The sequence below is a fragment of the Calonectris borealis genome, chromosome 2 (assembly GCF_964195595.1).
Source record: "Calonectris borealis chromosome 2, bCalBor7.hap1.2, whole genome shotgun sequence".
NCBI classification, from domain to species: Eukaryota; Metazoa; Chordata; class Aves; order Procellariiformes; family Procellariidae; genus Calonectris; species Calonectris borealis.
In genome coordinates this window covers 98,488,097-98,500,303 of record NC_134313.1, presented here as the reverse complement: position 1 = coordinate 98,500,303, position 12,207 = coordinate 98,488,097, and the positions used below count along the sequence as shown (strand labels likewise).

At 43.8% G+C, this 12,207-nt stretch overlaps 1 protein-coding gene across 1 annotated transcript in view; it reads left to right on the top strand.

Annotated features, from left to right (window-relative positions):
• The window catches only part of NEDD9 (neural precursor cell expressed, developmentally down-regulated 9), a 40,972-nt gene extending 30,442 nt beyond the window's left edge, over positions 1-10,530 (top strand). Inside the window, exons 3-7 of the mRNA XM_075142685.1 lie at positions 3,008-3,109; positions 4,315-4,416; positions 4,862-6,085; positions 6,431-6,520; positions 7,892-10,530. Coding sequence (XP_074998786.1) covers positions 3,008-3,109; positions 4,315-4,416; positions 4,862-6,085; positions 6,431-6,520; positions 7,892-8,401 — 2,028 coding nt within the window. The 3' untranslated portion in view covers positions 8,402-10,530. The remainder of the gene's footprint in view (positions 1-3,007; positions 3,110-4,314; positions 4,417-4,861; positions 6,086-6,430; positions 6,521-7,891) is intronic.
• The last annotated feature ends 1,677 nt before the right edge of the window (positions 10,531-12,207 follow it).

Below are 12,207 nucleotides of genomic sequence, written 5' to 3'. Positions count from 1 at the left end.
CATGGTACTCCTGTATGCAGAGTGAGGGAGGATCTCTCTGGAAATACTAGGCACGAGCGCAGCTTCTCTGCCACATATGTTCCAGGCTCATGGTGTAAGGATATCATCTCCTTTGCCTCCGGGGCTTCTGCTTTTCAAAAGCAAAATATCATGTTTACCTATAATGGTTTTACTTGTGCACACCTTATTACCTGTGCTGCTCAGATCAGCTCCCTTTTTTACAGTAGAGACCTGTGACTTCTCTTTTGAGTTTGTTCGTGGAAATTCATTCTCTGAGCAAGGAGAAAGTAGTGGTGTCAATGTATCTTGAGTGACTTTAGGCATGAGATGGGTAGGACAGTTATTGCTGAGCCTGCGTAAAGGCACTTCTCTAAATTGTTGTGCCTTGGAGAACTGAGGTGCTGTAAAGCTTCTGCGGAGGTGCTATACATCTCCTCCATGGGTGGGACTGTAAGGAGCGTCACACATCTGAGGCCTGGAGGAGATCTGGTCAAATTTGACTCCTGATCTGGATTTTAGATAGAGTTCAGCTTTTGGAGTAGACCACAACTAAGCAAGGGTTTATAAAAATTTCAGACTGAGGGACCGATACCCATTTTTTTGGAGCCTGACACTGGCTGACTCCCAGCCTTGGGAGGCTTTACCTTGCAATCAGCAGGTAAAGCAGAGCCAAACTGCAGTGGTGCACCAGTCCTCCCTGCTTCTGCAGCTGGCGTGGGTCCTCTGATTGCCTGCCATGAACAGTCTGGTTTGTTTGGTTTTTTCCTCGGGTGGTCAAGCAGTTTCCCAGCATATTAGCAAGCAGCCTAATGCCACAGTGTTCACAGTAGCAAAAGGGTTCATGGAGATGGGCCACCAGCCCTTTCTTTTTACTGTGCATTGTCTCTTCTCCTGGAGGATCATTTTTAAACACCCAGTGACTTGTTATTGAAGCAACACCATGGTTGTAATTTTGGAGTTGCTGGAAGGAACCTCTGGAGAAACATTGCTTAAAACCAAATCCTTCTGTTCCTGACTTGGGTGGAAAGCATTTGACTGGCAGCACCCAACTGAAAAAAAAAGGATGCAAAAGATATATGGCAAACTATGCTAGTCTAATCACTAGCCCTCACTGACAGAAAAAGCACGAGGAAGCGATGTTGAATCAAGTTAAAAGTTTCTCAGACAAACAACATAATCCCAGTATTACATGAGAATGGCCTGGGAGGGGTGATGTCTGGAGTGATTCATTATGGGAACTTCCAGTAACTTAAGGGAGAACTGTCTTAAAAGTTTTGTCTGTAGATATCTTTTAGTCACAGTAAGTGACTCTGTGAGAAAGGAGCGGTCTGTCATAAATTCAATACATTTTTAGATTCTTTTTAAAAAACTCTTATGTATGTAAGCCCTATTAACCCCACACCCAATTCAGCAGGAGTTCTGTCACAGGCAGCGAACTGACCCAGCGCTATGGAGATCATATCGCTTCCAGTTCATGTCTGCCCTGTCCTCTGATGCTAATTCAAGGAAAAGCAGCTGCAAAACCCACTGCCTTCCCCTGCCTGCCAGGCGTGGATGTTCCTCCCTCACCTGAGCACACAGTCAGTGCAGGAGCTGGCACTACCAGGTGCAGTGCCTTGGGCTACTCACATTGAACCAGACTGTAAACTGGTATGGCAGTCACCTCAGGGGGAAAATCCAGTGATTGTTTCATGGTACAGGGCCCAGAGATTACACAGCAATATTTGGGCAGCAAGTAAAAAGAAGAAAAGCCTATGTTGTTAACGTAGCAGAGAGGAGGTAGCAGGTTAGCATCAGGGACTTTCCCTGCAGACCTCAGTCAAGCAAAACTCACTGTGAAATCTGGCCAGGATGCTAGGATTCCTTACAGCAAAAACTGTTACAGGATCTTTACTTAGCATTTGGGCAGAAACTCTGTTCTACGTCTTGCATACATTTCTAAAGACAGTTAGGTAGCTCTGGTATAGAATTCTCCCCAGCTGAACACAAAGCCACATCTTGTATGGGCATATGTAATTTGTCATTTTATGCCTTTGCATTACAGTATTTATATTTTATTGTTAGAGCTAAGTAGCACCAGCAGAGGTTAAGATGTCAGCATTTCCACTATAAACCCAGCTCTTTCTGAGGGTTAGGTAACATTGCTTTTATACCACACTATACTGAAATTCCGCTATGCAGATGCTGTCCAAGACATAAGGCGTTTATTTTTCACCAAATTTTTTTTGAAGTCATTTTGGTAGTTAATGGTTTAGAAAAATGTCAAAAAAATGTAAATTCTAAGCTTTTTTCCCAAGGCTGTTCTTGCTCTATACTTCAAGAATGGCTTAACATTTCCTATCTCTTAGCCACTAATATACACAAACCAAATGGAGACAGCATAATTGAATGTCCTGCTTTGGAAGGTTTAAGCATAGCCTTTCTATGTAAAGAATTTCCAAAGCCATTGCTCGTACTCATCATCCAGGACGTTGTGCCATGGAGCACAGTAACACAAGATGTCCTGCTGGAGTAGGTGGGAAATATCTCCACAAGCAAAGGGGGAAGACTCCCAGAGCCTGAACATAGTATTTTAAGCCTCTATCATTAAGTGGGGACACTCAGCACCTCAGTGAGAGGAGCAGAATGTACATAGCTCTGATCTCAGCAAGTGGGTGGTGTAACCATCACATTGTGTGGTCTGTGCTAATGGGGGGTCAATGGGAAGAAGGGACCAAGCTGTCTTAGACCTGCTGGAGAATCTGTGCTTGACAAACAGGAGATGCTGTAGCACTAGCAAGCAGTCGTGTCAGAACGGTCTGGAAGAGAAAGGTGGTGCATTTGTAGGTACTAATAGTAATTTTGCAATGCTCAACTGTCAGAAGTGTATGTAGACTTGTGTTACTAACATCGCCACATAAAGCATGAATGTTAATCGTACTGGATTGTTTATACCCTGTGCAGTTACAGAGAGAACATGCCAAGATCCTCAAAGACTTTTGTTTCCTCTTTTTCTTTTATCCCACAGGTAATAACTCCAGTCAGGTCAGGACAAGGTTATGTTTATGAATTCCCTTCCAAATACCAGAAGGATACCTACGATATCCCCCCTGTTCGCCCTCTCCAAGGGGTAAGTACCAATAAAACTGCCAACACCACTGACAGGGCACAAAAGGTGATGAATTTCTACCAGAAGTTTATGAGCAAAGCAAGTTCTCTCATTTCAGAGAGAAAATATGTTTTAATTAGATGCAGTGGCTTATTCACAGAGCGCGGAAGTATTTCAAAGTTGTATTTGATGTTGACTAAGATTTGGCAGCACACCAAACGCAGAAGTCCCATTTGTTTCTGTGTTTTGATCAAAGAGTATATCTAAACAGAATAAACTTGCTGCCTGGGAACAATTTTTTTCCTTTACTTTGTTGTTGCATAGTTGACAGTAATTCACTCAGTAAGGGTAAAATTATCGCCTAGATGAACAGCTACTATGCAGGGAATTGTTTTCACCACATATCTACTGCAACATGTCACTGAACTTGAAATATATCTTTGTTCTGGGGAACACCCTTAGCATTCAATCCCCAAGACCACAGACATCTAGAGTGGATGCTTGCAGGACCTGTAACTGAACAGCCCTGCATCTCTCCATGGCTCTTTGACAGAGCAGCTCCTCTAGGGAACAACATTGAAGCCCAACAGTACATAACACAGACTGACACCAAATGGCTGGAACTGTTGGGAAGTCTGGGTTAAGAGACATTCAGGCAGTGGCCTTAGACCACACGTAGAACCCACTGTAATCTAGGACACGCCACCAAGTGGGACACTTGAAACATCTTACAGCTGTACTTTCTGCTAGTAAGACAGCTCACACTGCACCCAATAAAGCAGACAGGCGATGCTGACGGGGGCAGCCTTAGTTTCAGAGAGTTTAGTGTGTACTCTAGTACAAGCTTATTCCTCAATCCCTCTAATCTCTATCAGCAAGGGTGCGATCAGTTCTGGTCACATGAATATACTGCTCCCCTGTTCACCCCAACAGGTGTCTGTAATAGAACTGGCCTTGATTTAACTCTTGGGATGAAGTCAGCCGTGACTTCATCTCTCCAGCCTGCCGTCCACATAATTGCCCAGGGAGGACCTAGCAAAGTGCATTTCTTCCTAACTGTCCAAAATACCAGGCAAATCCAAGCAGCTCTCCCACATGAAACAAAGTTGAAGAGCTCTGATCATCTTCAGGCTGTTTGAGAGGAAACACAGAAACCAAGAAAACTCATCTGAGATCAGAGCTTTCCTAAGGTGATTTGTTTCATAAGCAATTTATTCTTTCTTTAGATATATGACATTCCCCCCACATCGGTTAAGGGGCCTGCACTTCCAGTTCCCATGGGAGAAGCAAAAGCTTTAGGAGTCTATGACATACCACCTGCCAAAGGGGTAAGTATTACGCTGTTTCCACAAGATCCTGTATTTTCATGTCTGACCAAGGACATGTTTAAACAAGAGTTCATGTATGATCCTGAAGGAGAAGGAGATTCAGTACTTTAAAGATTTTTCCTTTCAACTGTTAAAACTGGTAAAGTGAAGCACTGTGTCAAAATTATTAACGTTATGGAGTGTGAATTGATAATTAGACCTACATTATCTCTGTGACAGCATGCTGCCTTTTTGGATTTTGCTGCTTATGAGAATTTGCATCAAGATGAAAATGTTAGAAAGTGAGATATTAAAAACTGACGCTCAGTCAAACTCAGGATAAGTAGCTGACTCCATGAAAGTCAATGGCAGATCTTCCATCCCAGCATTTTATAGGCCGTATGGAAGATGTAAAATATTTTGCTATTCTAGCCAAAGGTTTCATGGTTTGCTTTCTGTGATTCAGGTCTATGCTACACCTCAATCTGCATGCCGAAACGATACAGGCCTGAGGGAAAATTTGCAGGATTTTTCATCTCCAGTGGGCCACAGTGCAAGACCAGAAGGAGTATATGATATTCCTCCTCCCACCACCAAAGCAACTGGGAAAGAACTTAATAAATTTTCTCCTGAGAACCTTTTATTGCCGGATGGAGTGTCACAGAAACAGAGTGTTTATGACATCCCTATGAACCATCAAAACCATTTTCTTGGACAGCAAATTGCACCTCAAAAAGATGTTTATGATACCCCAAGGGGAATTGCATTTCCAGGACAACAGACAGGACTCGGTGAAAGTCTCATCCCAGAAGGAAGAGAAGGTGTATACGATGTGCCACCACCAGTCCTCCAAGACACTAAAGGCTTACAGGATGTGACTGATGGGATAAATAGGTTGTCTTTCTCCAGCACAGGAAGCACAAGGAGTAACATGTCCACATCTTCAACGACATCAAAAGACTCTACTTTCTCAGCATCAACTGCACAGGACAAAAGACTAATCCTTGATCCAGACACTGCTATAGAGAGGCTTTATCACCTCCAGCAGATGGTGGAGACAGCTGTCAATAACCTCATGGCCTTCATTACAGCAGACTGGCGGTCTTACGGATATATGGAGAAACACATCAATGAAATTCACACTGCTGTGGATAAGGTAGAGCAGTCGCTGCTGGAGTACCTGCAGTTTGCAAAAGGATCAGCAGCCAATGCTTCCTGCCTATCCGAGTTCAGCCTCCTTAACAAAATGAGGAGGGAGGTGCAAAGGCTGGAGGACTCTCACCAGATCCTTACCCAAACCAGTCACGACTTAAACAGCTATAACTGGTCTTTGAATGTTCTAGCTGTCAACAGACTGCAGAACAAGTGTGATGACCTGGATCGGTTTGTTATGGTGGCAAGGACAGTCCCGGATGATGCCAAGCAACTGACCACTACCATCAGCGTCAATGCAGAGGTGCTCTTCAAACAGGCGTTGAGCAGCTCACGTTTCAAAAATGTACCGGAGAATATCATGAACGCTCCTGACTATGTATATGACAATCCTCATATGCAGCATCATGGAGAAAAAGCACAGAACCACTGCAGTTCACTTCCTCCGTTCCTGAGTAAAGGTCAGCACCCTCACAATACCACCAGTGAGAGCTCAGAAAAGAGCTGGATGGATGACTACGATTACGTTCACCTGCAGGTAGGTAAACCCAACACCTTTGTCTGCACAAGACCAAGTAGGAGTTGTTGATGCTTCGGTTTGCAAAAGCTCTTCCCAGGAAGGTAGCAATCAGATTGTCATGCTAATACACATTCAAGAGTGATTTCACCAGGGCGATTACTTGCTCTCAAATAGAACTGTTGCATACGTAATAGCAATAGCCTTTTGCTCTGCCACGCTGTCCTTTGCTTCTCCATACTCTTAGTGGTGCATTACCAGTGAAAAAGCCAATACAAAGAAGCCTGTTATTTGACCTATGAGTTGTCATTTAGCTCAGGAGTGGTTTTGATTTAACATCGTGTCTTCTTATATTATGCAAAACAGGGGAAAGAAGAGTTTGAAAGGCAACAGAAGGAGCTGCTGGAAAAAGAAAATATCATCAAGCAGAGCAAAGTGGAGCTAGAGCACCATCAGGTATGTTCGCTCAGGTGCAATAATCACATTGAAATCAGAGTTCCTTGCACATGGGAGTACTGGTCAAATAAAGCAGGGGGGGCCCTTCCCTTAGCAGTGTGCAACTGCTAGCATCGTGGCTGTGAGGTGTCCATGAGTGCCAGCACACGCAGTTGGAAAGTCTCAAGTGCTAGATGGTGAAGATGGCAGGTATTAGGTCTTGGCTAAACAGTGGCTCCAGGTTAGTTTCTTTCCAAGTGGGATTTGTGCCAGTCAGGCTCCACCATTAATGGATTTATCAATGCAAAGGACAAGGACATGCACTGTCATGCTCCAAATGGGAAATGGTGAGCATCAAGCACCTTCCTGACCCCGTGCATCTGTGTCAGCGATTGCTTATGCCAGAGACAGCTTAAGTATTTCCTGCAGAGTAGCTATCTCTGCAGCATCTCTGCCCTGTTCAGTTCCTTGTTGCCTCTTAGTAACTGAGTGGAAGTACAGCCACAGCTCTCAGTGTTTGGAATGACATCTTTTGTGGCAGGAATAAGCCTCTCCCTTGAAAACAATTTCCAGCCATCTCAATTTAAGAGACTAATTGTTTTTTTTATACAATGCACCATTGCGATGGGCCCAGTGCATACGCATAATAAAAAGCAGTCTCTGTCTCCAAAAGTTTACCACAGAGGAGAAACAGACTTCTGCAATGTCTCACAGTGGATCAGTCACAAAGCCAGCCTGATTGCAGGTCAGGAGAGCCAAGTTCTCTAGTGCCTTAATCACCGGACCACACTGAAATCACATGCCACCTGTGCAGTTGTTCAGTGAACATCAATACCATTAACTTAAATATTGTGCTTAACATTACTTTAAGTGCTAAAAAAGCAGGTCATGTAAGATTGAGGGCTGTCACTTGGCCCTCATATTAATTCTTCAATTTGTTGTTGCCATATCGTATGGCAGAAAATTGTACAAGCAATGTGGAGGTGAGTGTTAAAGATTCGTCATCTCAAAATCCCCCAGAGATGGCAGCTTTTTAAAGATTGTGTAGGAGTCATTGCCACTTGGATCCATCTCTCTCACTTGTGATTTCAGATCATTCCAAATGAGCAACAGCCTGTAAATTCAGGAGGGTTTTTTTAAAATGCAAATAAAGTATTTTAGATGGTTTTCTCTTCTGAACTCTGTGTATTTGGATTTATGGTAACCAAAGCACTTGATTACCCCTCACTCTCCAAAGTAAAAGATCTTGGAAAACACATATACTAGTTTTTACTTAGCATAAGGCCAATATAGGATACCCAGGGGTATCCTGAGGCATAAGGCGCAATTGTAATATGTAACGATGTGTTACAAGAATATTCTTTGAAGAGAGCCTTTTTATTTGCCTTTCAGATTAATCAGTTTCAACGTCTGGAGCAAGAGATCACAAAGCCGGTAGAGAACGACATCTCAAAATGGAAGCCGCCTCAAGCTCTCCAGACTGCAAACAGCACCGCCACCTCCCATGACAGCCAGCTGCTGTTATTCTATTCTGACCAATGTGAGACTCACTTCAACTCCCTCCTGAATGCCATCGATGCGTTTTTCAGTTGTGTCAACACTTCTCAGCCCCCCCGAATCTTCGTGGCTCACAGCAAATTTGTCATTTTGAGCGCTCACAAACTTGTGTTCATTGGGGACATGCTCACGAGGCAAGTGACGACTCAGGACACACGCAATAAAGTGATGAACTCCAGCAACCAGTTGTGTGAACTGCTGAAGAGTGTTGTTCTGGCTACCAAGATGGCTGCCTTGCATTACCCCAACACAGCAGCCCTACAGAAGATGGTGGACCGAGTAACAGAGCTGTCTCGTCATGCACAGTTGTTCAAACTCTCACTGGTCCAAATGGCATCCTTGTGAAACCCAGTGGAATTCAATCCAGGAGCAGCGAAACAGAAAAGCAAAAAAACTGGAGCTATTTTTATGTAAATGTTATCATTTATTTTTTTTAGATTTTTTTATGAAATATTTTAAATACATTCTTATGCGTTAGAGAATCTAATGAAATCAGGGATCTGGGAATATATCTGGTTCTGTATGATGTTTCTAATACACATTTAGATATGTATACACTGCATATATGTATATGTTGCTACATTCCCTAAAACATCAATTAAGCACCTTAAAAATTATGCGTCGGGTAAGCAGTACGTATCTTTTGTATATACTGCCTCTTTCCTCAGTGTATTTGTTAACTGGATGCTGCACTCTTCTTGTTTCATTCCATCTTGATTTTGGCACATGGACTTAGTTGCGAAACCTGCTTGTAGCAATCCATGAAGCAAGTGTAATGGTTCTCATAGAACTCCATTTCTTTCTTAGAAATTACTTTCTATAGGTTAATTCCAAGAAATTTAACTCTCCTCTTGATGTTACTTTGCTATGTACAGCATTCGATCATTCTGAGTAGCATATATGCACAACTGCAACAAGCAACACATCAAGCAAGGCATACAGCATTTGGGAGAAAAACATTTTTAGGCCATATAAGATAGAGAACCTTCTAAGGAGGAAGGCAGAATCGTATATATTTAATATCTTATGGCAGTCAAATTTCACTATTTCTTAAAACTGTGCAACATGGGATTTCAAAACATGGATGGATTCCCAGCAATGTAAATTCATACACGTTTACCTTGTAAGACCTTGCATTGGCAATTAAATTTAAGTCAGGCTCGAAAGCCTTATTGTTCATGGGCTCAGTGTTATCCTGAGAGCATCCCAGGATCCACTGGGCTCATCTCTGAGGCTGCACATGAGCAATGTCTCAAAATACCAGTGCCTTCCAGAGGGACTTACGTACAAATTGTAATTCATATGGAAAGAAAACAACTTAATTTGAAATAACAGATATTTAAACATCTCTATAATATGTACACAATTTAATGAAGAAATAGCACTTATTTTTCTAGGACATATTCTTGGGAATTAATTGCATCTATTGCAATTCTGACTTCCATTCAACTGTTGGGCTTTTTTCCAAAGTCTGTTGCGTAGGTGCTGGTCCTTCTGCACTACACTTGCCTAAAATGACCTCCCGTTTTAACGGGGCCATTGCATCAGTAAGTACACACAATCCCACCCAGTGATTTTCAATTTAGACCCTTAATAATTGTTAGCAGAGTGGTAGACTCCTTTAGAAATTACACGTATGCTGGCTGCTGCAAAACGCATATAAACTTATTTGTCTTCATTGCCTTTTGTGAACTCCATAAAAATAAGGCACAGAACGCCAGTTGCCTGTGGTCCTCAGACTAGAAGCCACGCTTCAAAGTAGGCAGTGGCTCAGGTAAATTCCAGGTGATTCTGGTGTTTTTAAAGCAGAAACACTACTGTCCTTGCATAATTCAAGGTAGCCCCACGCTGATGTGTTCTGAGTGTTTGCATCAGCGAGGGGATCACTGGTAAATACATGCTCATGAGATCGGTAGTGCCTAGAAAACAGGCGCTTCTGCCTAACTTTTCGCTTTCCCAGTTTGTATCTGAACACGTGCCTTATTGAAATGGGATTTGTTGCCTTAGACAACAAAACTGTTTCAGCAGTGTATGAAATCTTGCAGCCTTAATGTGTTGTCTCAGAGTGAAGCTACCATAGTGTCGCTTCCAGGGTCTGCAGAATGTTCCCAGCAGGCCAGCGGGAGCCAGCACCGCCTCAGCCGGCCCAGAATCGGCTCCAGGGCTTGGCTCTGGAATAACATCCAGAAAGGGTGGTTATCCTGTTGTAACCAATAGCCAGTTGCCAAAAAGCAATCCACGTGAACTTGTTTTGTACTAGTGTTGTTTGGGATTCTTTTGGATTTCCTTGTCCGTTTTTTTCACTGTATATTCTTAGAAAGTGAAAAAGTATTTTGAAGCTTAGTGGTTATGTTGATAGTTTGTGCTTTCAAAAGAGGAACCTTTATTGCAAGCCTGTATTACAGTTTGTTATCTTGTAGAGAGTCATTTTTAAAAGATTAAATGACTAGCTTTTTTTATATAAAAGAAGGCAACACTTCGTCTTATTTTTTCTTGTTTTCAGAGTCCTCTAAGCATATTAAAAGGAAATATTGCTGCTTGCTAATACTATCAAAGCCATTCGAAAAGGAGGAGTTCACTTTCCATCTTTTCACTGATCAGTGCTTATAGTGTGAAGCCAGAACTTGAGGGTATAAGAGGAAGGGACAGTTAGTTTCTCTGCCTGTCCAGAAGAAGCAGGTGAAGCATTTATCCAACTCGGCTACACAAGGCATCAAGTCCAAAATACAACCATCAGAGTCTACGGCGCACCGGGCCACGCTCCTGCCCCATTCCCGGTGTCTATTCCTGCTGCGTGAGCTGCATCCCGAGCCATCTCATCATAGCACAGGCACTGGTCCTTGAGGTGAACGGGGCAGTTCCTCTCCACACAATCCCTCGATAAGGTGGGGTGGCAGGACACAGATGTGACTGCCCACCCATTCTGGTCTGCTCCCCGTCTCCAGCACTTACCGGTGAAGCCACGATCCACGCAGGAACTGGAAGAGCAACTTTGCTCAGTGTAGCCATCCCCCCCCCAGCCCAATGGTAAGAGCACCCCTCTTCTACTACATGCCAAGCTGAGCCTTATCTGGGTGTGGGTCCCATCTGAAAACAACCACGTGGCTTTAAGGATCACGGAGTCTTTCCCAAAAGTTACTTTCCCATTTCGCTGTTGCCGAGGCACTGCCCCACCTCCTGCCAAACACCCTGGGTGTGCAAGGAGGAGGGAGAAAGCCTGGGACTGGCAGCCGAGAGCTGGCGTAAGCACAGAGCCAACGAAAGACGTTGCTGCTGGGGAGTGGAAGTGCAATGAAAGCCTCGAGAGCAAAGTGCCTGGCCTGGCTCGTTGTGTCCTCGCAAGGGGACAGCCGGTGATGCAGAGTTGCTTCCCGAGGGTGCTGCATTTTGTTGCTCCGCTAAATTTAAAAGGGTCAACTAACAACAGAGGAGGGACTGGACAACCAAAATGGTTCATAACAGAAACCAGAGCCTCTTTGCTGTACTCCCTGAGCCACGGTGTCCCCACGCAGTTGCCAAGAAACTGCTGCTGTTTGGCAACCAAGTTGACCAGCAGTGTGAAATGACTGTCTGATGTCCAGTGTGGAAAAAAGTCTGCCTCACACTGGTGGCAAATGCGGAACACACTTGGATCCTTACCCCAGACATTAAGTAAATACTAATTCATATTAATTAGAAAAATGCTTCCTTTCTCTTCCAGGATGATAAGCGAGGGAGAAAGAGGAGAGACAAAAGCCACCCTTGAAATGGGCAGGTTTTAGAGAAATTATGAATTCATACCGATATATGACACAGGACATACATACTTCATTGCGTCCCATGCTGCACAACCCCCTGCTGCTACCTCTGCCGTTTCTTGCAAGCCAGGGCTGCGCAGCTTCTACGTTTTCATTAGCTGTGCATTGCTGCAACCTTGGCAAACCTACTGCCTGCCGTTCCAGCAAAGGCACCACGGGTGAAGGAAACCAAGTTCCCACACTGTCACCTGATGCTAGATTACACCCCAGCATCTTCACAGCCCCCGTAACTTCTACACCCTAGAGCTTTTGGCAGTCTCCAACACGTACATCTGGGCTACGTTTCAGAAACATCCTTCCCACATCTACTGCCAGCGTTCAGAGTATTGCTACACCGGTAACACCTTCCCTCTG